At 58.9% G+C, this 25,802-nt stretch overlaps 1 protein-coding gene across 2 annotated transcripts in view; it reads left to right on the top strand.

Moving 5' to 3' along the window:
- Window positions 1-25,802, top strand: part of LOC140911060 (receptor-type tyrosine-protein phosphatase T-like) — a 90,945-nt gene that overhangs the window by 43,393 nt on the left and 21,750 nt on the right. For both annotated transcript variants that reach the window (XM_073343287.1, XM_073343286.1), the window contains 17 exons: window positions 646-861; window positions 2,562-2,867; window positions 3,576-3,673; window positions 4,405-4,597; window positions 5,050-5,161; window positions 6,910-7,165; window positions 9,574-9,613; window positions 10,559-10,667; window positions 12,853-12,917; window positions 13,283-13,431; window positions 14,309-14,396; window positions 15,674-15,744; window positions 16,471-16,507; window positions 19,069-19,166; window positions 19,932-20,048; window positions 20,960-21,117; window positions 21,196-21,331. In XM_073343287.1, coding sequence (XP_073199388.1) covers window positions 646-861; window positions 2,562-2,867; window positions 3,576-3,673; window positions 4,405-4,597; window positions 5,050-5,161; window positions 6,910-7,165; window positions 9,574-9,613; window positions 10,559-10,667; window positions 12,853-12,917; window positions 13,283-13,431; window positions 14,309-14,396; window positions 15,674-15,744; window positions 16,471-16,507; window positions 19,069-19,166; window positions 19,932-20,048; window positions 20,960-21,117; window positions 21,196-21,331 — 2,249 coding nt within the window. The remainder of the gene's footprint in view (window positions 1-645; window positions 862-2,561; window positions 2,868-3,575; window positions 3,674-4,404; window positions 4,598-5,049; window positions 5,162-6,909; window positions 7,166-9,573; window positions 9,614-10,558; window positions 10,668-12,852; window positions 12,918-13,282; window positions 13,432-14,308; window positions 14,397-15,673; window positions 15,745-16,470; window positions 16,508-19,068; window positions 19,167-19,931; window positions 20,049-20,959; window positions 21,118-21,195; window positions 21,332-25,802) is intronic.

The following is a 25,802-nucleotide window of genomic DNA, read 5'->3' as shown; positions in this document are numbered from 1 at the left end:
GAGGTCCCCTGCGAGGCTCTGCGCAGGTGCGAGGCCCATGGAGCTCAGGGATCTGGATGGGGTGGAGGTCTCTGCTCTCGTGACATTACCCCGCTGTCAGGAGAGCAGCACCCAGGGGCCAGTTCCCATCTCAGGACCCCAACCATCGGGGTGGGCGTTTGCCCTGCCTGACCCCTCGGGCCCTGGTCGCGCCCTGCGGGGGACGTATGCCTGAGGCAGGAGAAGCCCCAGGCTGGGCAGAGGGCAATGCCCCAAGGACATAAACCTTCCCAAAAGAGCCTTGTGGCTGAATCGTGCCCTCACCGCCCGCACCATGAGCTGCCTGGGTCAGCCCCCGTCCCTGCCGGGCTCTTCCACTGTGTTCAGACCCCTGGTGCTTCCAGAAGCGGCTGAGTTCGTTCACGGACCTGCCCCACAGAGGGGGCAAGTGAGCCCATGGGTCGGACCAGTGAGAGCCGGGAAAGCCCGGTTAGACCCCCACCCCCGCAGGGCTCCACAGACCAGGCCTCGTGCTCCGGCCCTCGTTCTAAATGGCCCAGGCGAGGGGGCGCCAGCCCGTCCCTGGGTGATTATCCCCCAGCGTCAGACGTCTCCCAGCCGGGCTGCCCCAGCCCTCACTAACACCACACCCCTTTCCTCTGGCAGAGAAATGCCCCAGGCCCCAGTGGGACCCCAGACTCCGGTTTGTGCCAGACCGGCCGTTTTATGGCCAAAATGAACAGACGACACTGAGCTGCCCTGGGGGGTCCCAGCCTTCGCCCTCTGTGATCAGATGTGTGAGACAGGGTCAGACCTGGAGTGACTGGGCTAGGTGGGACCGGGGCACATGGCGCCCTACCACAGGGAATGTTACCTGTCCAGGTAAGTGAGGACACAGCGGCTCTCGGCCCTGGCCAGCTCCCTGCTCACGCGGCTGGAAACCCAGCTGGGGCGTGGGGTAACTGAGAACCGTCTGGGCGCACACAGAGCAGGGGAGCGGGGAAGGCCTGAGGTCAGGGGTCAGTGCCTGTGAGAGGAGGCCACGAGGCCAAGGCACATTGGGGGGGATGGCGGGGGGGGGCTTTAAGGGTATTTTTTAAAGACTTGTAGCACTTGAAGCCAGCAAAGCCCCCTTGGGCCCAGCCAGCCCATCCCCAGGCCAGGGCAGGATTGTTCCCAACAGGGAGTTCCCCAGCGTTCTGAGCGGCCCAGTGTTAACTGCTCCCTTCACACCCCCAGAGAGGATGCCACTCCTGGGGGGCGAGGGTGTCCCTGTCAGGACGTCTGTCACAGAAACAGGCGACGCCAGGCTGGACCGGAGCTGTGCTCCATCGAGCCCCGGATCCTGGGTCCAAACTAGCAGCTTCAGACAGAGACGTAGGAACCCCCCAGGAGGGAGCGATGGGGTCACCTGCCCCAGGGAGAGTCCCCACCCCCCAGTCAGAGGTCGGCTCATGCCCTGGAGCAGGAGGGGCAGGTCTGCTCCCAAACATTTCTCCTGCTGTTCAGTCTAAGCTCTCCTCGTTCCACCCGGTGCGCCCAGCTACAGTCCCCCCAGATCAAGGCTGTCTGCAGACTCAGGCAGACATCACCGCATCACTCACACTCAGGGCACTTTTCAAGTTCTTCTTTGCAGCCCACCGAGCTTGAAGCAGTGTTTTAATGAGCGTTGGGATTGTCGTTATCCGTGACAGGGCCTTAGGCACGCGCCTGCAGTGTCTGGGCCATAAACCAGCCCTGCCCGGGGCATGTCCGGCTCCTCTGACACGGAGCCGTGCCCTGGGAGCCCAGCAGCACCCCCTGTTTTCAACAGCCCCTCAAGCCACTGTGAGTGGCCTCTCGGGTAATATTTAAAAACCACAGACTCCAGCAGGAGTGCTGGAACCACCCCCGCTCTGCCCCTTCCCCCCAAGACCCAGCCCCGTTCGCTCGCTGCTATTCCCCTGTCTCCCCTGCCCGGGTGGGGAGGGACTCGCCTGCGGAGCCACCGCTGGGAGCTGCAGCGCCCGACACAGGTAGGAGGCAGCCCCGGCTGAGGAGGGGCTGGCGCGGGTGGTGACTCAGCACCTCCCTGCTGCCCCCACCCGCAGTAACTGGACTTTGCGTGTCCGGTCAGCAGGTCTGGCAATCCCAGCATGCACTCTGCTGCCGCTCGGGACCGCATGGCGCAAGGCCTGTAGTCTCCATGGGCTGCGTCCCTGTCCCACTGCAGCCTGCATGTGCCCTGGGGCAGGGAGCTCCAGCTTCCAGCTCCCTCAAAGGGCTGTGTCCTGCTTGGCTGCCGAGCGACGGAGGTACGGACGGGAGCACCGGGGGTGTTTGCAAAGGGGGTGAGGTTTCCTGGAAGAAAAGGAAATCAGGCTTGGATCAGAACCCCCTCTGGGGCTCAGTTAGGCGATACTGATGGTAATCCTGTGTCCTCTGTGGTGCCTTCCACCCGAGGAGCTGAGATGTTGGTGGGTTTGGCCTCTCACCCCGCTGTGGGTGGGGAGCAGGGGCTATTTGACTGGAATGCCTTTGCAGAGCTCTGTGCATGCGGAAGGGGCAGGAAAGTAACCCTCATGCTGGTGCTTATTCTCTAGTGACCCCCCGGATCATCCCAGGGGCCCTGGAGATTTCACCCGCCACCATCAAACTGCACTGGACTTGTGAACCCCCCGAATCCTGCCACGGCAGCTGGAAGATACGGGCCCAATGCTGGCTGGTTGGACCCCTGTCAGGCCTCTGCCGGAGACCACAGCACACCACCAGCGAGCAGCCATTACAGGGACTGGAAGGAACAGTAACGTGCAGCTCCCTGCACCCCTTCACCTCCTACAGAGTCACCATCTCTGGGGGCTACCCAGTGACCGTCCTTTATAGCCAGCAGGTCCACACGAGTGAAACAGGTAGGGGAGGTGGGGAAGTCACCCCGTGGCTGTGAATCCTGGGCTCGCTGCTGAGCATGGGGGCAGACGGGCCTCAGTCGCTCTGCAACTCAACCCCCCTGTCCGACGAACTGAGCAGGCTTAGCTGGTGATCGGGGCCCTGCCTGGAGGTTGGAGGGGGGGCTCAGGAGAAAGGGGTGTGGGGCTCATTACAGTAAACAGAGTCCCCCAACCGCATCTCCCTCCCCATCTCCCCAGAACAGCCCTGTGGGGTGAGCCTGGAACCTGAGGCTCGGTGTGGGGGGATCCCACGGTGTGTTCGGGGCTCTGAAGGCCCAGGCGTGGGACGGTTGGAAGAAGAGCCACTAGCTGCCCTAGCCCAGCTGGTCGGCTGCCCACCTTCCCAGCAGTCCGTCCATCCAGTCCAGTCCCGGTACCACGCCCCTCACTGTGGTGTCTGAGCCCCTCGTGCAGCCAGGGCAGGGGCAGGAGCTCTGTGTGTCTGCTGCCAGGGGCTGTCAGGGAGGAGCTGTAGGACGCTGCCAGCTCCTCATGCCCAGCCAGCCAGCATTGCCCAGGAGAAGTGGCAGGGCCTGGCCCTCGCCCTCCTGCAGCAGGGACCACCCAGAACGGTGATCCCTGTGCCGGGAGCCCCCGACCCCACAGTGCTCTGCACAGGGTGCCTCATCCTTGGGCCCGGTCAGTGACCTGGGATTCCTTCGCTTTCAGCCCCAGACCAACCCAAGATTGAGCCGCTGGATCCCAGCACCAAAACCTTCAGGTGGAAACAGCTGCCGCCCTGCAAAGGGGTGATCGTCGGGTACCAGGTACCGGGGCAAGCGACTCGCTGGGATGCCTCTGGAGGGTGTCTCAGCCCGGGGCACGGTCTGAGTGGGCAGGGACAGCGAGAGAGGGAGGGAGATTCAGGGGGCATCGTCCAGGTGTCATTATCCATTTCTGCTGCCCTTCCCGCAGCGCCGAGCCCTGCCCCAGAGTGAGGGACATCTCGCCCCCACTCTCCAGCTGCTCCATGGCCCTCCCTAGGCTTTCCCCCTTTATGGCCAGTTGGGAGTTTAAAACTACCCAATCCCTCCTGTCTCCAGCATTGCATCCATCTTGCTGCGAGCCCCTGTGCTGCGGGCTCTGACCCAGATCCTGCGAATGCAACATGCAGCTCTGTGCCCCTGTGCTGCGGGCTCTCGCCCGTCCCCTGCCTGGCACAGCATGCAGCTCCGTGCCCCAGCACTTCCCCGGGGGACACTGACAAATGGGGGACCCCTGTGAGGGGGAGCGGCCCTGGGCATTCCCCCTACCTGAGCAATGCCCCTCTTGCTGCCCAGGTGGCCATGCTGGCTGCCGCAGAGGAAGAAGAAACTCCCGGTGCTGCTGGGCAGCTCTGCCGTGCTGCGGGGGGAGGGAGAGAAGGAGGGTGAAGTCCCTGCTGGCACAGGTGAAGTCCCTGCTCAGACAATTCCCTGCAGCGTGGGGCTTGTGCCCATTGTCAGGTGGGGCTGGGGGTCAGAACCGCTCCTCTCCAGAGCCGCGTTCCTTTCTCTAGCTGAACATCACGGCCAGGAGAGAGTACAACAGCAGTTTCCTCGAGGTCGAGAAGCTGCGAGTGAATCAGTCGGTCACCAAGTACCTGCTGCACCCCTGGAGACATGGGACCAACTACACGGTGACAATCCAGGGCCTGACGGCTGCCGGCCTTGGGCAGGAGTCGCGCTGGGACTTTGAAACCAACATCTCTGGTAGGGGCCTCCCTGCTCTAGGATGAGTCTGAGGGGGCCGAGGACCAGGGCACGGACCAAAAGCAACTCCCTGAGCTCTCTGGCGTGGCTCCCGGCCCCTCTCCTTTCCCACGGCGCTGTGTCCCAGGGAGAGCATAGGCCCAGCGTGCCCAGCTGAGCAGGATGCGGCGTTACAGGCTGGGCCCGCATGGTGCACCCCTCCATGCTGTGCACTCCCTTACCCCCAGGGCAGGCACAGCATGGCAGGAGCAGGGGTGTTTATGCCCAGACAGCCTGGCAGTGCTCCTGAGCCATGCCTGGCAGCACCCCCAAAATGGATCGGTGCGGACTGAGACCCGGCGTTGACTCCAGGGCAGTTCTGTGCTTCTGGCTGTCAGATGGGCCCTTCCTGTCTCCCCAGACAGCATGCGATGCTGCCCGCTGACGCTTTGCCTGTCGGTTAATCCCTGCAGAGCCGGCCATCCCCCCCAGTGTCACCACCCTGAGCGTCTACAGCATCTCCCCGTCGAGCGGGACGGCTCTGCTCCCGCTGCAGCCCCTCCCTGGGCTCCATGGACCCATCAGGTACACGCAGCTCAGGCAGGGAGTATTGCTCCTACCCGCAGGAAACCCACCCCTGGAATCAGCGAGAGGTCTTCGCAGCCAGAGGCCCCAGCCACACACAGCACGTCACCACGCCCAGGGGTGCGCTTAGATCACCCCGGCCTGGGTGCCAGCAGCGCCTGGCTGCGGCCACGTGGCTGGACGGTGTCCGGAGGTGTTGCTGGTCATTATTAGTATGTGAGTGTCATATAGCGCCCAAAGGGGTGCTGGGCACTTCGTAGAGGGAACGGGACGCCCAGGCCCCTTCCCCAAGGAGCTTTCACCTAAACCTCAGATCAGCCCCCGTACATGGGGTGACTAACAGTAGGGGGATGAGCTGGGGAGGTTTGCTCTCCACGGCTTTGTCCAGTCTGGTGTAAACACCCAGCGATGGGCTCCCCCATTCCCAGAGGGTTTCCCAACCTGGATTAGCCTGCGGCAGGAATTTTCCCTGACAATCACCCTGCGTTTCCCCTGTCACCCCTTGTCACGGCGTCCCCAGGCGATGCTCTGGAACTGCTCCCTGCGAAGCCAGGCAGGACTCTGGGGCAGTCTCCTCTCTGTGAGCAGCCTGTCTGCAGGACACACAGCTCACCCGGCTCCACCTTCCTGGGTCTGACCTCGGAACATTCAGCCTCCTCTGCCCCTCCGTGCGCTTCCCACAGCAAGTCCGCCCAGGTGGGGTCCTGGGGAAGCCAGAGGGTCCTGCCTCCCAACTCTGCAGTCAGACGGGACTCTCAGCCAGCCAGTAAAACAGAAGGTTTATTAGACGACAGGAACATGGTCTAAACCAGAGCTTGTAGGTGCAGAGAACAGGACCCCTCAGCCGGGTCCATTTTGGGGGGCAGTGAACCAGACAATCACATCTGCCTTTCACTCCATGTCCCAGCCAGCCCCCAAACTGAAACTCCCCCCAGCCCCTCCTCCTCTGGGCTTTCCCGGGCCAGGAGGTCACCTGATTCCTTTGTTCTCCAACCTTTTAGATCTCACCTTGCAGGGGGGAAGGGCCCAGGCCACCAGTGGCCAGGAAACAGGGTGTTGGCCATTGTCTGTGTCCAGACCCCTGCACACACCTGCCCTCTAGGGCTCTCCAATGATCATACACCCTTACCCCACCACCTAGATACTTAAGAACTGCATAGGGGAAATTGAGGCACCCCCACAATATTTAGAGGAAACATTAAGAACAGTCCCGCTTCGTCACATCCCTCAGCCCCCATCTGGCTAACCCCATTCCCCTGCCCGGTTCAGTTCCCCCATCACCCCTCAGCCCCTATCTAGCTAACCCCTCCCTGCCCCTTTCAGTTTCTTCCCTCCCCCTCAGCCCACATCTGGCTAACCCCATTCCCCTGCCCCGTTCAGTTCCCCCATTCCCCCCTCAGCCCCCATCTGGCTAACCCCTCCTCTGCCCCGTTCAGTTCCCCCATTCCCCCTCAGCCTCCACCTGGCTAACCCCTCCCCGCCCCTTTCAGTTCCCCCTCAGCCCCCACCTGGCTAACCCCTCCCCGCCCTGTTCAGTTCCCCCATTCCCCCTCAGCCCCCACCTGGCTAACCCCTCCCCACCCCGTTCAGTTCCCCCATTCCCCCCTCAGACTCCACCTGGCTAACCCCTCCCCGCCCCGTTCAGTTCCCCCATTCCCCCCTCAGCCCCCGCCTGGCTAACCCCTCCCCGCCCTGTTCAGTTCCCCCATTCCCCCTCAGCCCCCACCTGGCTAACCCCTCCCTTGCAGGGAGTATCAGATCATTGTGTCTGCGATGCAGAATGGCAGCGAAGCGGACGCCTGCTGCTCACCAGATCTGCAGCCCTTCAACTCCAGCCTGGAGCGCGACATGTACCTGGCTGCCGTGCTCCCCGCGCACAACCTCACAGGCCCGACTGACTTTGTGCTGGGCGACGGGGCCCGTCACCATGGGTACTACAATGCTCCCCTCCGCCCCCACAGGAACTACACGGCTGTCGTCCGCGTCGTCAGCCGCTGGCACCAGGTAGCTCTCGATTCCCCTGGCACGCTGACCACTCCTCTGGGGTTCCCAGGCCAGGGGCTGCCCATGCTGCAGCGGGCAGGCTGGGAGGTGGCAGCTGAGGGCTGGGGTATCAGAGACGGGGAGGACCTGGCTGGCCACCCCATGCCCGTCTCCAAGCAGTGCAGCGGGATGGCCCCTGTGGGTGGGATACTGCTCCCGCCCCTTCGCACCGTGGAGGCTGGGAACGGCCTGTTGGGCCACATCTAGTCCGTCCTTCGCCCACCCCACAAGCTCCATTGGTCCCTTTTGTTAGGATTTGTCCAGCCCAAAGCCAACACTCCTGAGATGGGGCTTCCAACATTTGCCCTTGGGAGCCCATCCACAGGCCGAGACATTGCAGGGAGTGTTATCTAATGGTTAGAGGAAGAGGCTGGCACCCAGGACTCCTGGGTTCTATTTCAGGCCATGCTGATGGTTTGCTGTGTGACCTGGGCAAAACTGAAGTAATAGAATTTATTTTCTCTAATTTGAACTAATCTTTAGGATTTTAGGGCATCAACCCCTGTAATATCCAGGTGCAAAGTCACTGAGCCCAGCTCTGCCTCGGTTTCCCCATCTGTAAAGTCAGGACAGTATCTTATAGGGAGATAATAAGGGCTGTCGATTAATTGCAGTTAACTCACCCAATTAACTCAAAAAATGAATCATGTTTAAAAAAATTAGTCACGATTAATCACCGTTTTAATCGCACTGTTAAACAATAGAATACTAATTGAAATGTATTAAATAGTTTTGGATGTTTTTCTACATTTTCAAATATATTGATTTCAATTACAACGCAGAATACAAAGTGTACACTGCTCACTTTATATTATTATTTTTATTACAAATATTTGCACTGTAAAAATGATAAACAAAAGAAATTGTATTTTTCAGTTCACCTCCTACAAGCACTGTAGTGCCATCTCTTTATCATGAAAACAACTTACAAATGTAGATATTTTTTGTTACATAACTGCACTCAAAAACTAAACAATGCAAAACTTTAGAGCCTACAAGTCCACTCAGTCCTACTTCTTGTTCAGCCAATCGCTCAGACAAACAAGTTTGTTTACATTTACGGGAAATAATGCTGCCTGCTTCTTATTTACAGTGTCACCTGAAAGTGACAACAGGCGTTCGCATGGCACTTTTGTAGCCAGCATTGTAAGATACTTACATGCCAGATCTGCTAAACATTCGTGTGCCCCTTCATGCTTTGGCCACCATTCCAGAGGACATGCTTCCCTGCTGATGATGCTCGTTTAAAAAAAATGCGTTAATTAAATTTGTGACTGACTTCCTTGCAGGAGAATTGTATGTTCCCTGCTCTGTTTTATTTGCATTCTGCCATATATTTCATGTTGTAGCAGCCTGGGATGGTGACCCAGCACATGTTGTTCATTTTAAGAACACTTTCACTGCAGACTTGACAAAACGCAAAGATGGTACAGATGTGAGATTTCTAAAGACAGCTACAGCACTCGACCCAAGGTTTAAGAATCTGAAGTGCCTTCCAAAATCTGAGAGGGACGAGGTGTGGAGCATGCTTTCAGAAGTCTTAAAAGAGCAACACTCTGGTGCAGAAACTACAGAACCCAAACCACCACAAAAGAAAATCAACCTTCTGCTGGTGGCATCTGACTCAGATGATGAAAATGAACATACGTCAGTCCGCACTGCTTTGGATCGTTATCAAGCAGAACCCATCATCAGCATGGAAGCATGTCCCTGGAATGGTGGTTGAAGCATGAAGAGACATATGAATCTGGCATATGAATCTGGCAATTAGTGCATCTGGCATGTAAATGTTTGCAACGCCAGCTGTAACAGTGCCATGTGAATGTCTGTTCTCACTTTCAGATGACATTGTAAACAAGAAGCAGGCAACATTATCTCCTGCAAATGTAAACAAACTTGTTTGTCTGACCGATTGGCTGAACAAGAAACAGGACTGACTGGACTTGTAGGCTCTAAAGTTTTATATTGTTTTATTTTTGAATGCAGTTATTTTTTGTACCTAATTCTACATTTGTAAATTCAACTTTCATGACTACAGTATTTGTATGAGGTGAATTGAAAAATACTATTTCTTTCGTTTTTTTATGTGCAAATATTTGTAATAAAAATAAATCTAAAATGAGCAGTGAACACTTTGTATTCTGTGTTGTAATTGAAATCAATGTATTTGAAAATGTAGAAAACATCCAAAAATATTTAAATAAATGGTATTCTGTTGTTGTTTAACAGCGCGATTAACGGCTTGACAGCCCTAGAAATGATGTTTGTGAAGCACGCAGCGATCCGTGCCTGGAGCCCTTATCTCAGGGATCACAAGGCATTGATAGAAATGGCTAGTTTGGACTCATCCCTCTCTGTCTCTTCCATAGATGGAGAAATCCAGCTGTGTGCACTATGACTTCTCCGTCGGTAAGCAGCCCGTTGTGGCTTGGCTTTGACCCAGTGCCAGGGAGAAATCCCCTCCACACCCTTCCTTTTATTAGGAACTCTTGTTTACAGCTCAGTAGAACTAGCTTGGACCCCGACAAACGGGCTGTGCCATGCTGGGGGCAGACGGCTCACCCCCGAACCTGAAAGACGAGATCAGCGCCCCAGGGGTGGGTAGAGCCAGCCCCACCGTGACACTTAGCCTGGGCACCCAGCAGTGTGGAAATCACCTGGAACCTGAGGGCCACTCAGCTGGGCACAAGGGGGCCGACTGCAGCCACCCTCACCTTGAGCAGGGAGCTTCTGCCCGCAGCGACCAGTTGTTCCAGCATGCTGTGCTCAGGCTTGATCTGAGGGTCATACCACAGAGACCACCCGTCCCAGCACTGGCTTCAGCCTGGCTGTGTGGTCCAAGGTGAAGCATTGCATGCTGGGTCACATGGCGCTGGGCGGTCCAGGGGACAGGGCACTGCACCAGCTCGCAGATTGAGCTGGGTTTAGGCCCAGATCTGCCGTGGACCATCTGTGTGACCTCGGGCAAATGACTTCACTTCTCTCCCCCTCCCCCTCGTCGTCCTTGTCTATTCCAGCGCAAGCGCTTCGGGGCAGGGGCTGCCTCCCTGCATGTGTCTGCAGCCCCCAGTGCAGCGGGGCCCGGAGCCTGGCTGGGCCCTCTGGGCACCACCATCAAATGACCCACACCCAGTCGCAAGGGGCTGGGAGTGGCCATATGGGTCACACGTGGGGTCCCTGCCCTAGCAGGTGCCAGTGCTGTCCTGGGCACCTGGCTACGCTCTGTGCCTGGCTGATGTCCCATGGCAGCTGTGCACTGTGCGTGCCGTGGTTCTGCCAGGGACCCGCAAGATGCAGGCTGGCTCAGCCAGGAGTCTGCCACATGCCCACTGGTTCTGATTCTGTTGCTTGCAGGAGAGGCCCAGGCTCCCCAGCGCGGGGGCCTGGCGGTGGCCGTGGCGGTGCCCATGGTCCTGGTGCTGCTGGCCGCAGGGGCCCTGCTGCTGTGGTTCCTGCTCTCCAGGTCAGTGTGACTGAGTGGGTCCCAGGGGTCACATCCTGCACCCCTCCTGCTCGACAGCTGGGAACCCGGCTCCTCAAGCTGTAGGGCTGGTAGTGCCAGGCGGCGAATCCCATGGGGTGTGACGGACAGTGCCTGGGGTAGCTTGTCCCTGAGTCCAGGGGTGTCACGGAGTCCCCGGGCGATGCTCTGGAACTGCTCCCCATGAAGCCAGCCAGGACTCTGGGGAAGTCTCCTCTCTGGCAGCAGCCTGTCTGCAGGACACACAGCTCACACAGCTTCCCCCTTCCTGGGTCTGACCTCGGAGCATTCAGCCTCCTCTGCCCCTCCGTGCGCTTCCCACAGCGAGTCCGCTCAGGCGGGGTCCTGGGGAAGCCAGAGGGTCCTGCCCCCAACTCCGCAATCAGACGTGACTCTCAGCCAGCCAGTACAACAGAAGGTTTATTAGACAACAGGAACATGGTCTAACACAGAGCTTGTAGGTGCAGAGAACAGGACCCCTCAGCTGGGTCCATTTTGGGGGCAGGGAGCCAGACAACCACGTCTGTCCTTCACTCCATGTCCCAGCCAGCCCCAAACTGAAACTCCCTCCAGCCCCTCCTCCTCTGGGCTTTGTCCCTTTCCCGGGCCAGGAGGTCACCTGATTCCTTTGTTCTCCAACTCTTTAGCTCTCACCTTGCAGGGGGGAAGGGCCCAGGCCATCAGTTGCCAGGAAACAGGGTGTCGGCCATTCTCTGTGTCCAGACCCCTGCACACACCTGCCCTCTAGGGCTCTGCAATGATCATACACCCTTACCCCACCCCCTAGATACTTAGGAGCTGCCTAAGGGAAACTGAGGCACCCCCCACACTATTCAGAGGATACATTAAGAACAGTCCCACTTCGTCACACCTCGACCCTCTTGCTCACCAGAAAGCAGCTAAGGGGCATCGGGGTCAGTACATTTCTTTTCACCTGGTCCATGGCTGAGCCAGACACGCCTCCTAGTTGGCACCCGGGTCATTGGCCTGGTAACATGCCCTCCGAACTGGCCTTGATGTGCCTGAGGACAGAGCACCCGGCACTGCTGGCTGGGCAGTGGGACAGAGCCTCTGGTATTGAATAAACTCCAGATGCAATCCAGCCACAGATGGAAGTGACTGAGTCACCGGTGTTCCCTGGCCCTTCAGTGACCTCTCCATGGTGTGGGAAACCTAGTGGGGGTGGCAGCCCACTTCCTAGTGCCAGAGTTTAATTTGTAATGAAAGCAGTGCCAGGGCTCAACTGATGGGGCAAACACAGAGGTGCCGGGGCTCTGAACTGCCAGGCCCAGAGATGCCGGGGCTCAGTCCTGCCAGGCGCAGATAGAGTGACCAGATGTCCCAATTTTATAGGGACAGTCCTGATATTTGGGCCTTTTTTTAATATGGGCTCCTATTACCCCCACCTCCTGTCCCGATTTTTCACACTTGCTATCTGGTCACCCTAGGCCCAGAGGTATGGAGGCCCAGCCCTGCCAGGCCCAGAGGTGTCGGGGCTCTGAACTGCCAGGTGCAGAGGTGCCGGGGCCCAGCCCTCCCAGGCCCAGAGGTGCCAGGGCTCAGCCGTGGCACAAATGAAGCCCTGCCTAATGCACAGACAGCGACATCCCAAACCACATTGGCAGGGACTGTGGGGGACGCATGTCTTGCGGAGCTGGGCATGAACAAGGCTGCCAGTTCGGCTGCAGGGCTGTGAGCTGGCTGCTTTCAGCAGCACCAGAGCGACTGTAATTCACAAAGTACAGCCCCTCCCTGGGCACGGCTCCCCTGCGGTTCCAGACTGCCTGCCCTGCCCACTGGAACGGCCCCTGCCTGGGCAGCAGAGCCAGAGCCACCTGAAGGCCCAAGCAACTCCGGGGAGTGTGGCCTAGCCCCGTATGCTGCATAGCGGGGTCTTGGGGGTGAGGCTTGGGCACCTGCACATCCCAGCGTGCCATGGGCCAGGCTCTCTGGAGCAAGGCAGAGCACTGCATCCTGGGGGCTGAGGTGGACTGGCCAGGCTGATTGATGCCGATGACAGCAGGGGCGGTTACATGGGCTGCCTTTGGCCTGCAGGCCCCAGGAGAAGCCATAGCCAGCTGGGGGGCATTCCCAGGGCGTCGGGGGACATGCTCTCCCCTCTCAGGCTCTCCACTGCTCATCCGGGTCTCATCTTGCTAATCTGCAGGAAGAAGCGGGACGAGCCAAAGGACAAGAGCAACGGGGCAATCCCCCTGAAGAGGAACCGAGGAGGTGTGGGCAGAGCGAGGCCAACCCTGGCCCTGTCTGGATGTGCTGGCAGATCAGTACACAGGCTGAGGGCTCCTAATGCCCTCCCTGGGATGGGGATCTGGCCGGCGGGGAGGGTGATGCCCTTACAGGGGTTGGGTGCCCTGGCTGGCAGGGGATGGGGATGCCCTCCCTGGGACCAGGGCCTGCCCTGACCGGCGGGGGGAGGGACACTCTCACAGGGATGGGGGGCCCTGGCCAGAAGGGGATGCTGACACCCTCCCAGGAATGGGGGGCCCTGGCCAGCAGAGTTGGTGACGCCAGCCCAGTTCAAATGGCAGAGCTCCCAGGCCTCAGGGACAGGCTAACTCCTGGTTTCCGGATCCCAGCAGGTGCAAGCAGGCTGCGCACACAGATCCCGGTGGCTGAACTGCTAGAGTCTCTGAAGCGGTTTAAGAGAGCAGAAATGGAGGAGGAGGGGGCAGAGGACGACGCAAATCCTGAACGGCCCCCAGTGGGGCGCGATGCGGAGTACCAGGTCAGTGCCAGAACTCACTGCACATTTCAGTCTCACTACGCTGCAGTGAGGCTGTAGGGCACAGCTACATGGGGAAATAGCTCCCCTTTGGGACACTCTGATTCCAGAATGGCCCTATGGGGCACTGTTCCAGAGTGGCCACATTGTTAGACCCACAGCAGGGGCCTCCCTACAGGATGGGGGAGCAGGCAGATACCGGACACAGTGCTGGTATATAATACTTTATGTACTTTTTATTGTTTATAAAATAAACCTTACTTACTTTACATTTATATCCCAAGCATACTACCCCAGAGTTCGTAGTTAGAAGTTCCGATGGTTAGTTGAGGGTTTTTTAATTACAAGGTGCAGGAAGTTCACAAATACTGCACCTTATTTAAACCGGGCGTTGGATTAATAAATGACTTTAAATTGCCAATGTGTGAAGCCTTCATTTATAATTTACTTTGTGATGTCATTAGTTTTTGTTTTTAACACGTAATACACGTACTTACGTTAAGCATACTTCATTTACACTAGGCCTTAATAGCCTATAACCTATTACATGGATATATGGAGATAGACATATATACACATCCCAGCAACATGGGGTGCCATTCCAGAATGGCCTCAAGGAGCGCAGTTCCAGAATGGCCTCAGGGGGCGCCGTTCCAGACTAGCTGGAGCTATCAGCTATAGTGCTCGACCCCACCTTATTCTGGAATGACTCCCCGTGTAGACAAGCCGCTATCAGCCATGCTGGCTGAGCTGTGCAGGCCGCTTTGGTCACGCTCTGGCCCCAGCGCCCAGGCAGGTGTGGTGCCCTCAAGCTGGATCCTGTGCTGATAGGGCTGGCAACTGGGTGTGCCTAACCTAAGTCCCTTCTCTTCCCCTGCAGAAACTGGTCTCAGGTTTGCTGCACCCAGGCCATGCCGGCAAGGAGCCCTGGAACCAGGCCAAGAACCGCTACAAGAGTGTCATCCCATGTGAGTGGAGCCTCTTCTCGCATCTTTGCTGAGCACTCTGTAAACGCTTCGTTTTACAAAGGAGAAGCTGCAGCCAGGCCACCTGGGCTGGGATCCCAGCGGAGCTTAGAAGCCAAGCAATGCTGGGCCTGGGTGCTGCTGCAGATGGGAGACTGCCAACGAAACCTAGGTGCAGCAGGGAGTGGGGCGGGTGACTCAGTGGGGTGCTCTCCCTTAGGAGTGAGTGCTGACTGCAATGCCCCGGCATGGTGCTAGGGGGCGCTGTGCAGCAGGGACCGGGGTGGGTGACTAAGTGCTCTCCCTTAGGAGTGAGTGCTGACTGCAATGCCCCGGCATGGTGCTAGGGGGCGCTGTCCAGCAGGAACTGGGGTGGGTGACTCAGTGGGGTGCTCTCCCTTAGGAGTGAGTGCTGACTGCAATGCCCCAGCATGGTGCTAGGGGGCGCTGTGCAGCAGGAACCGGGGTGGGTGACTCAGTGGGGTGCTCTCCCTTAGGAGTGAGTGCTGACTGCAATGCCCCGGCATGGTGCTAGGGGGCGCTGTGCAGCAGGAACCAGGGTGGGTGACTCAGTGGGGTGCTCTCCCTTAGGAGTGAGTGCTGACTGCAATGCCCCGGCATGGTGCTAGGGGGCGCTGTGCAGCAGGGACCGGGGTGGGTGACTCAGTAGGACTCGTCCCCTCCAAGTCCATGCTGACCCCCAAGTGGCACTGAGGGCCCTGTGTTGCTGGAGGTGCCATCATTTGGCTGCTACGTAAAATGGAGCCCCTCACCTCTCGTGGTCGTTCTAGATCTCATGGCTCATTTCTCCAGAGTCGGGGGGTCAACCTGCCGTCCTGATCAAATGTCAACTCAGATAATTCTGTTCTGCCTCCCGACATTCCCCCGCTGGCGCCTTTCCTTGCACGTATGAGTCTCTCTTCATTCTTCCCCGGAGTAGATTTGCAATGTAGCTAAGCAGCTGCCACCTCTCCTGCCAGAGGTGGCTGCTCTGTGTGGTGGGGCAGGGCTGCTGTCCCCACTGTGCAGGTGGGGAATTGAGGCACAGAGAGGCTATGGGACTTGCCCAAGATCGCACAGGGAGTCAAAGCAGGGCTGTCCTTCCTCACCTGAGAACTCCAGGGTCACGGCGAAGCTGGGCACGGCGCTGCCAGGGGCCCTGGCTCGAGGCTGTGGGTCTGGCCATGTCTGTCAGTCTGGAGGAAGCATGGGCAGGAGCATGGTCACAGCCCCTCGACTGGGCTTCTCTGATCAGTGATCGGCCCCCCTTTGTCTTTCAGATGATCACTGCCGCGTGGTGCTGCAGTCCGCCAACGTGGGCGCTGACTACATCAATGCCAGCTACGTCGATGTAGGTACCCGGGCAGCGACGGGCACGCTGCTGCTGCTCAGTGCGGGGAAAGGGGGCAGGGGAAGCTCCGGGGAACACGGGCAGCCCCCCCCTCCTGGCACCACAGGAACACACACACCCCCCTGCTCAAAGCAACAGCCACCCTCCCTCAGCCCTGCCCCAGGTCACATAGGTCCTGGGCAGAGGCTGCATACACGAGGCCCTCCAGAGTGCACCGGGGCTGGGCAGCGTCTCTCACAGAGGGTGACCGAGTAGCAAGGGTGAAAAATGGGGATTTTTTTTTCCAGGGGATATGTGTGTGTGGGGGGGGCATGTATAGCTGCATATGTAAGACAAAGCCCCTGCTATTGCGACGGCCGGTCACCCTACTCGCATACTCTGGTGACACCAGGCCCAGGTGGTTTCCTCTGGGGATGCCAGATACGGCAGGAGCTGGATAGTCTCACACCTGCGCTCTGCCTGAGCACCTGCGTCCGAGGGGCCCCGGAGCAGAGATCTCCTTGTCAAAGAGAAGCGCATGTGGGCCCAGAGAGCCCTGCGTAGCTCCCAGCGGGCGGAGGACTTGGCTACCATGTGGGGGGTGGGGGCTGTGGGAACTGGCCCTGCCCTGTGACCCAGGCACATGGCCCAGCTCAGGGCTGGCCTGGGTATTTCATCTCATACTTCTGATTTGTTAAGTGTTGAGATCATGTGACTAACGCTGTTGCTGTCTCCCCTCCCTCTCAGAGCTACCGGAGCCCCCACTTCTTCATTGCTGCTCAAGGTGAGTGCTCCTGGCTGGGGACAATGGGGGGATGCTCTGGGGGGCGGGTAGCTTTGTCCAGCGTGTAGCCCTGTCCAGGGCCAGGGCAGTCAGTCCCAACTCTGGGGCATGCCCAGTCCAGCCATTCCCAAGACGTGTGGAGCTGACAGATGGACTGCAAGCCAGCCTAGCCCAGGGTCCATCCAGCCTGGGCTCCTACCTCTTGCAGTGGACAATGCTGAGTGGCCAGCTCTGGAGTGGCCAGCTGCTGGAGAAGTCTCTTCCTAACCTGCATCCACTGGGGTTGGCTCCTGCCCAAGGCAGCTGGTGTTAGACCCTGCTATTTCATTATCCCCTCTGAGGCAATGCTGGCGGTTCTCACCCTCCGCGCCGCGCCGAGCCCTGGTGACTGCTGTTAAGTGCTGCACTCAGTGACACCTTGTAGCAGTGAGTTCCACATGATCATTACGTGCTGTGCACAAAAAGGGTTTTCTTTGATCACTTCCAGGGGCCATGGCCCTGCTCCTGGTTCTGAGACAGGGCGAATGGGGGCCTCTGTCTGAGCCCCTCTGTCCCAGTCATTCTCTGCTCAGTGGGGCGACCGGGCATCAGCAGCTACAGCACCGCAGCTGGAAGGCTCCGGAGGAGTTTGGAGGAGAGGGAGGGTGATGCACTAAGCAACAGAGACTGAACCGCTCCTTCCCTGACCGTGCAGTCAGAGCCCTGATCCCTTCTAACAGCAGACAGGCACACAGACAGGTGCAGACAGAAACACAGACAGGCGCAGACAGACACAGACAGGCAGTCACAGAGTCCCCGGGCGATGCTCTGGAACTGCTCCCTACAAAGCCAGGCAGGACTCTGGGGCAGTTGCCTTTCTGTGAGCAGCCTGTCTGCAGGACACACAGCTCACACAGCTTCCACCTTCCTGGGTCTGACCTCGGAGCATTCAGCCTCCTCTGCCCCTCCGTGCGCTTCCCACAGCGAGTCCGCTCAGGTGGGGTCCTGGGGAAGCCAGAGGGTCCTGCCCCCCAACTCCGCAGTCAGACGTGACTCTCAGCCAGCCAGTAAAACAGAAGGTTTATTAGACGACAGGAACATGGTCTAAAACAGAGCTTGTAGGTGCAGAGAACAGGACCCCTCAGCCGGGTCCATTTTGCGGGGGTCAGTGAGCCAGACAACCCCATCTGCCCTTCACTCCATGTCCCAGCCAGACCCAAAACTGAAACTCCCTCCAGCCCCTCCTCCCCTGGGCTTTGTCCGTTTCCCGGGCCAGGAGGTCACCTGATTCCTTTGTTCTCCAACCCTTTAGCTCTCACCTTGCAGGGGGGGAAGGGCCCAGGCCATCAGTTGCCAGGAAACAGGGTGTCGGCCATTCTCTGTGTCCAGACCCCTGCACATACCACCTAGATACTTAAGAACTGCGTAGGGGAAACTGAGGCACCCCCACAATATTCAGAGGAAACATTAAGAACAGTCCCGCTTTGTCACATCCCTCTAGGGCTCTGCAACCATCATACACCCTTATCCCACCACCTAGATACTTAAAAACTGCCTAGGGGAAACTGAGGCACCCCCACACTATTCAGAGGAAACATTAAGAACAGTCCCACTTCGTCACACAGGCATAGACAGGCACACAGAGAGACACAGACAAGCGCAGGCAGGCACAGTCAGGCGCACAGACAAGCGCAGACAGGGACACAGACAGACAGAGGCAGGCGCAGACAGGTGCAGACAGGCACGCAGACAGACACAGACACAGACAGGCACGCAGACAGGCGCAGACAGACACAGACCTGCGCGCAGACAGGCGTGCAGACAGGCACAGACAGGTGCAGGCAGGCACAGACAGGCGCAGACCTGCGCGCAGACAGGCGTGCAGACAGGCGCAGACAGGCACAGACAGGCGCAGACCTGTGCGCAGACAGGCGTGCAGACAGGCGCAGACAGGCACAGACAGGCGCGCAGACAGCTGCCATGTGCCCAGGGGCTCACGGCGCTAGTCACTGAAAGTGCTGGGAGCTTCCCCCTCCAGATGCCACCCCCTGCAGCCCCCAGCCCCCTGGCTCTGTGCAGCGCCCGGGTCCTGGTCTCCAGGCTCCCATGCAGATAGGAGATGCCCCAGCGTGAGCCCCCGCGCCCACGGAATCCGCCTGGTACTGAGCTCAGAGCCAAATCACGTGCTACTGCAGAGAACGTACTTACCCCTTTGGTCACTGGACTGTGGGAAACAGCTGAGAGCAGCACCTGCCTTGACACCCCCCCCCGGCTCATCCTCACCCCCGCCCTACCCCCTTGTGCCCAGCGGCTGGGCAGCCCCCACACTGGGCCCTGGCATCTCTGACCTCAGCCACTGTGCTCTCTGGGCTGCCCGGCTGCTGTGCATTGCTCTGAGCTGGAGTCCTCGGGGACAGGCTCATGGGCTGCGTAACTGGGCTTCCTGGTCCATTAGCATGCCAGCTGCCCGGGTCCCGGCGGTGCACTCACTCAGTCCCTCCCTGACCCCTAGGACGGGCATGGCGCCCCCGCCCTGGCTCAGGAGCATGGGGATACTGACGTGGTATGTTCCTCTCCCCCAGGCCCGCTGCCTGGCACCGTGGGGGATTTCTGGCAGATGATCTGGCAGGAGAAGGTCTCGGTCATTGTGATGTTAACGGGCCTGGTGGAGCAAAACAAGGTAGAGAACCCAGCTTTCTTTGGGGCCCAGGTCCTCAGACACCCCAGCCCCTCCCAGCCGGGGTCCACGCTCCGCTGGGGCCTCAGCCAGCCAGGTCTCGCCCAGCCCAGCCAGGCTGTTGGGGACCCCGGCTGCTGCTTTCCCTTCTGCATAGCTGTCCCCACGCGGCAGGGGAAGGCCAGCCCAGGGTGAGATGCACTCTGGGAGGGGTCCCTGTCCTGGGGCACCAAGGGGGAGCTTAGCAGAGACACGAGAGGGGGAGGCTAAGGGAACGGTGCACTGAGAGGAACCCCGGTCCTGGGTGGAGAGATGGAGATGGGGGTGGAGAAAGAGAGAGTGCCTCCGGCAGCTGCGGGGAGAGGGGAAGAAATTGCAGACCAACTTCCCAGCACATCTGCCTGCCAGTCAGGGGCCAGCGATCCTTGGGCCTGGCATGGGGTGATCCCTGCGCCCGTGGATGGGAAGGGGATGGGGCCATTCCCCTCCCGACTCTCAGCATGGCTGGGGAGCTATTAGGAGGCTGGCCGGCATGCCGGGAGGAGTACAGTGGGATTGCAGGTGTGGGCAGTGTAGGGAGCACCTGTGACACCATGGTGATGCCAGACATTTCCCCTGGCTGGTGTCCTGGGCATGCCCAGGCCAGGGCAGGCCAGGGTTGTTCCCTGCCAGGGGCTCCCATCCCCACTCACCAGCACAGACCTTGCGCAGGGTGGGGGGCACACAGTGGGGGTTTGTCAGTGCTCAGGAGTCGTCCGCTGTTAACAGACCAAGTGTGAGCAGTACTGGCCGGAGGGCGAGCAGGTCTGCGGGGACTTCACTGTGACTCTCAGCAACACCTGGACAACCACGAGCCTGGTCACACGCACCTTCCGCCTGCAGAGGGTAAGGCGGCGGGCAAGGGGCAGAGCCTCCTTGGGCTTTACCGACAGCCTGGCAGTCCTGCCCCTCCAGGGTCCCAGGGACTCCGCAGAGCTGGGGGTGGACGGCAATGTGTCGGGGGGGGGGGGGGCATGGGGGAAGGTTCCAGGGGCCGGGAGCGCCCTCTGCAGGCCCATGATACACTCACAAGCAAAAAGAAAAGGAGGACTTGTGGCACCTTAGAGACTAACCCATTTATTTGAGCATGAGCTTTCGTGAGCTACAGCTCACTTCATCGGATGCACAAGCAAACCTAACCCAGAGCAGCTGTTGCAGCATGTATAAACTCAGTGCTGGAGAGCAGGCATTTCCAGGGGTGTGGGCATTTCCCGGGGCCCAGCAGCTGGCTGGGAGGAGCTGCTGACCCGTCACTCACCTGGGGACCTGGCCCATCCTGGATGCGGGGCATGCCCTGTGTTGCTGTTGTGCCCGGGAGATGCAGGCAGGCCCCTGGAGAATAACACCCTGTGCGTTAGCCCGTCCAGCAGCCAGCTCCAGCTGTTGCCCTGTCTCTGGCCTGCGCAGATGGGAGAGCTGCTTGTGGGCAAATCCCAAAGGCGAGCGCACCGGCCCCTGCAGTATGGCTGGGCCCTGGTGGCTCTAGATCCAAACAGCCTGTGGAGCGTAGCCTGGCTGGGCCCTGAAACTAGCCTGCACCCGCCAGCCAGCCCCACTCCATCGCCCCAGCCCTCCTGGTGCAGGGACTCCCCTGCAGCTCCCTGTTCCCAGGGCTCCGGGGCTCCCAGCAGCCTGGCCTCGGGGGCTGCTGGTGCTGGAGGGAGTTCTGAGTGCTGGGAGCCCCTGCTCAGTTCCCCGCCCCCGCTGCCCTTTCGACAACCCTCCGTCCTCCCCTCTCCCGTCTGCCCTCTCCTCAGGCAGGTTCTCCGCTCCCGAGAAACGTGCAGCACTTTCACTACCTGTTGTGGCCAGACCACGGGGTCCCCAGCAACCCGGCCCGGCTTCTGCAGCTGGTGGAGATGGTGAACGAGAGGCTGTCGGAGGCGCCTGCCGGCCCCGTGCTTGTGCACTGCAGGTACTGGGCAGAGAGGGCTGGGGGTGGGGCACAGGCCCAGGGCCCGGCGAGCGCCTCACTCCCTTCCCCTGTCCCCAGCGCAGGGATCGGCCGCACAGGCACCTTCATCGCCCTGGACGTCCTCCTGAAGATGGCGCGGGCCGAGGGCAGCGTGGATGTTTTCCGCTGCGTGCAGCGGCTGCGGGAGCAGCGGGTCAGCATGGTGCAAACAAAGGTGAGGAGCTCAGTCGAGTTCCCTGTGCCGCCGAGCCGGGGTTTGCTGCCTGCCCCGCCCGTAGTGCCCAATTCAAAGGGCAGGTACTTTCAGGGTTCCACCCCCTTACTGCTGAGCTCAGCTCCTGGGTCTGGGCTCAGGCCGGTTGTCACGGAGTCCCCAGGCGATGCTCTGGAACTGCTCCTCTTGAAGCCAGTCAGGACTCTGGGGAAATCTCCTCTCTGTGAGCAGCCTGTCTGCAGGACACACAGCTCACCCGGCTTCCACCTTCCTGGGTCTGACCTTGGAGCATTCAACATCCTCTGCCCCTCCCTGCGCTTCCCCCAGCGAGTCCACCCAGGTGGGGTCCTGGGGAAGCCAGAGGGTCCTGCCCCCCAACTTCGCAGTCAGACGGGACTCTCAACCAGCCAGTAAAACAGAGGTTTATTAAATGACAGGAACATGGTCTAAAACAGAGCTTGCAGGTGCAGAAAACAGGACCCCTCAGCTGGGTCCATTTTGGGGGGCAGTGAGGCAGACAACCACGTCTGCACTTCACTCCATGTCCCAGCCAGCCCCCAACTGAAACTCTCTCCAGCCCCTCCTACTCTGGGCTTTGTCCCTTTCCTGGGCCTGGAGGTCACCTGATTCCTTTGTTCTCCAACCCTTTAGCTCTCACCTTGCAGGGGAGAAGGGCCCAGGCCATCAGTTGCCAGGAAACAGAGTGTTGGCCATTCTCTGTGTCCAGACCCCTGCACACACCTGCCCTCTAGGGCTCTGCAAGGATCATACACCCTTACCCCACCACCTAGATACTTAAGAACTGCCTAGGGGAAACTGAGGCACCAGCACACTATTCAGAGGAAACATTAAGAACAGTCCCACTTTGTCACATCTCTCCCCCCTTTGAGATCGAACTGAGCAGAGTCACATTAGCTGGTGGCCTGGGGAAGTTCGAAGCCACCAACGTTCCCATGGATGCCCCATCATCTCTCCCATTCCTTGGTAGGAGTTACACCAGGCCCTTCCAGTTTCACGCCCTCCCTTAGGTCAGGGATGATCGATAGCACTCGCAGGCCGCATGTGGGAAGGTTTATGCGGCCCGTGCCCTTTGGCCACCCCAAAACCCAGGGGGTCAAACTGGGATTGGGTCTTCTCCCCAACAAGCTGGCCAAACACAGCCACTTGGTTATAGGACTGTTTAACTTTCTTAACAGCTTTCACTTCATCTGAGACCTTCTCAAAGCTCTCCACACTGGATCCTTCAACAGGAAAGTCAGTGGATCCATTCACAACAGAAAATTTCTGGCCGTTAGGAACTGAAACTTTCTTGATTAAATCACTTTCACACTCTTCAGTTGCAGTAAACTGCTTGCAAAGACTCCATGAGAATTCCTTTCCGGAGGGCTTTTCTGTGCAACAATTCATCCCTCACAGAAATTCTGCTCTTACCCTCTTTACCTAGGGCTTGCTCTAGAGGAACACTTTCCTGAGCAACAACAGACTCTTTCTGGGTCTCCCTTACATCCAGAATTACCTCTGGCCCATCCGGCGGATTCCTACACAATCCCCTTTCAGGCAAACTTACAGACTTCCTAGATAAAAGGTCAGAAGCATTCTCCTTCCCTTTGCCACACACAAGTTCAGGAATCTTTTCCTTCTTGCTATAGGTTTCCACACCCTCAGTAGGTAAGACAATCACATCACCTTCATGCTCTCCTTGTGCCCTGGCTAGGATCTCACCCTGATTAGACAGAGTTGCGACACCCTTTCCCAGCCACACACGAGCAACAGGCAAAATACAAGCACCAGAATTGTCTGGTCTCTGGGATTTCACATAGACACTAACTGGATGTGACCTAGTTACAGGGCCATTCTCCCGAGCAGATACAAACTTAGGACCCTTCCCTTCCTGGGCTTTAGCTGAATCCAGAACCAGCTCTGAGACAACTGCACTCTCCTCAACCATCAAAGGCTGAAAGGCCCCTTCTGTCTGCTCCACAGACAAAGAAGAGCTGGACACACTTTCTCCTTTCCCAGACACACAGCTTGGGACCTCTCTCTCTTTGTCCCAGCACACAAGGCTGGTCACAGACAACTGCTTGGAGACCAGGGTAGCTCCCTCCATAGGCAAGTCAATACCCCTGACAGACACAGGCACGTTTCCTTCACTGTCCCAATTCTCCACCCAGCTAACAGGTAAGATCCAGGGACACTCATCTCCCACTCTCCTCGCCTTCCCACCCTGCTGACTAGACAAAGCCACAGCTCACGAGGCTGCCTAGGCTCATCCAAACTTTCCTTACTAAGCACCTTGCCACTCCCAACAGATCCCCTGCCCTGCCTGTGTCTCCCCCCACTCAGCTGGGGTCTCAGCTCCCATTGTGCTCAGCGCTGCCCTTGCTGTCCCAGTGGGGCAGGCAGCGAGCTCGATGCTTTCCTCACTGCATCAGAGCCAGCCTGAGCCCCTTCTCCAGTGTGCAAGGGGGCAGGGAGCATCTCTCTTTCCCACCCAGCCCCAGGGGTCTGGTTACAGGCAGGCCAGTAGCCTGAGCTTAGCCGCTCCTCCCCCATGCCAGCCAGGTCATCTGCATTTTCACTGACCATTTCCCTCTCCACCGATTGGTTCCCTGGATTCAAATTCAAACCCTTGGCAGTTACAGGAGCAGGGCCTGGATCCTGTCCCAAAGAGACACAGTCACCCCGCAACAGGGTCTCGCAGCCGATATCCCGGAGAACCCAAACGACCAGCCAGCCCGACCCCTCCTGGGTCTGCACAGGGATCTGGGCCATAGGCAAGGCGAGGGGCTTCGTCCCTGGGACCCTCACCCAGCTCACACAGGCCCTCAGCCTCTGAGGCTGCACCACCCAGGGCCTGACACCAGTTCTCTCTGTCCCAGGATCTCGCCACCCCAGGAATGTCTCCCCATTGACCATCCCCTTCCGCTCCCACTGGGGGTCCGAGGGGCCTGGCCCCAGGAAACTCCACACAGACATAGAGGGTGGGGTCAGGAGTGGGAGCCTGTCCACCTCCCCACGCATCTAGCTGACTGGAGTCTGTGGCCTTGGGACCCAGCAAGGGAGCTAGACACCGGGGCTTTTCCGTAGGGTCCCCCTGGTTCAAATCGCCAGCCTGCTCAAAGGCAGTGAGGTGGGCATCCACATCCCCCCCTCCTTAACCAGGGGCAGCAATTTAGTCTCAAGGTTCCCTGCGGAACTGGCCCCCCGGGGTCTATCCCCACTCACCCCGGGGAGGTCCCCTAGGCCTCTCCGCTCCCCACTGCCAGTTCATGCTGCTGCTGCTTCTGCAGCTCTTTCTCGGGCTCTCGCTGTCTCCCACGGTCCTCTGGCTCTCTCGGACTCAGCTCCAATCCCGTCCGTCTCCAATCCCCGAATGGGGAACCCAATCATGAAGACCCCCGTCTGGTTGGGGATAGGAGTCTTGGGGATGCCTGGCTCCCACTCCAGCTGCTCCCAGATCCTGCTATAGCCCTATTTGGGGTCAGGAATCTGTTCCTTAGAGCGGTCATCCTCCTCCAGCTGCACGATGAACTGTGCCTTGGTGAACTTTCCAATGCTCAACCCTCTCTTTTTGCACAGGGTTACAATGTCCTTCTTAAGGAGACGGTGACAGGCCGTCACTCCACTCTTCCCAAGTTGTTGTGGACTCACAGGCCTGTGTGCGTTCAGCTCCCCACGGTTTCCAGGGAGAACCCCTAGAGTGCCAGCCCTTCTTGAGGTCACCACTTCTTTGCCAGGGTCGAGCTGCAGACTCCTCCGCCCCTGGGACCGCTCGCTGCAATCCCCCGGGGGACCCTGTTACTGCAAAAATCATTCTCTCTGGTCACACACTCCCAGGGTTTAACCAGCCCCTGAAACCGTCTCTCTCTGAATCTTCAGCACGCCTGGTCCCCGTCAATCCCGTTTCGTTTTACTGCTCGCCAGTCACTTACTGCAGAAAGCGCCATCCGCGGGGTGCAGTAGATCCCACCGCTACCACCAGTTGTCACAGAGTCCCTGGGCTATGCTCTGGAACTGCTCCCCATGAAGCCAGTCAGGACTCTGGGGAAGTCTCCACTCTGGGAGCAGACTGTCTTCAGGACACAAAGCTCACACGGCTTCCACCTTCCTGGGTCTGACCTCGGAGCATTCAGCCTCCTCTGCCCCTCCGTGCACTTCCCACAGCGAGTCCGCCCAGGCGGGGTCCTGGGGAAGCCAGACGGTCCTGCCCCCGAACTTCGCAGTCAGATGTGACTCTCAGCCAGCCAGTAAAACAGAGGTTTATTAAACGACAGGAACATGGTCTAAAACAGAGCTTGTAGGTGCAGAGAACAGGACAGGTGCAGCTGGGTCCATTTTGGGTGGCAGGGAGCCAAACAACCACGTCTGCCCTTCACTCCATGTCCCAGCCAGCCCCAAACTGAAAACTCCCTCCAGCCCCTCCTCTGGGCTTTGTCCCTTTCCCAGACCAGGAGGTCATCTGATTCCTTTG

The sequence above is a fragment of the Lepidochelys kempii genome, chromosome 5, assembly GCF_965140265.1.
Source record: "Lepidochelys kempii isolate rLepKem1 chromosome 5, rLepKem1.hap2, whole genome shotgun sequence".
NCBI classification, from domain to species: Eukaryota; Metazoa; Chordata; order Testudines; family Cheloniidae; genus Lepidochelys; species Lepidochelys kempii.
Note: the sequence above shows the minus strand (reverse complement) of the source record. Positions and strands in the feature narration are given on the sequence as shown.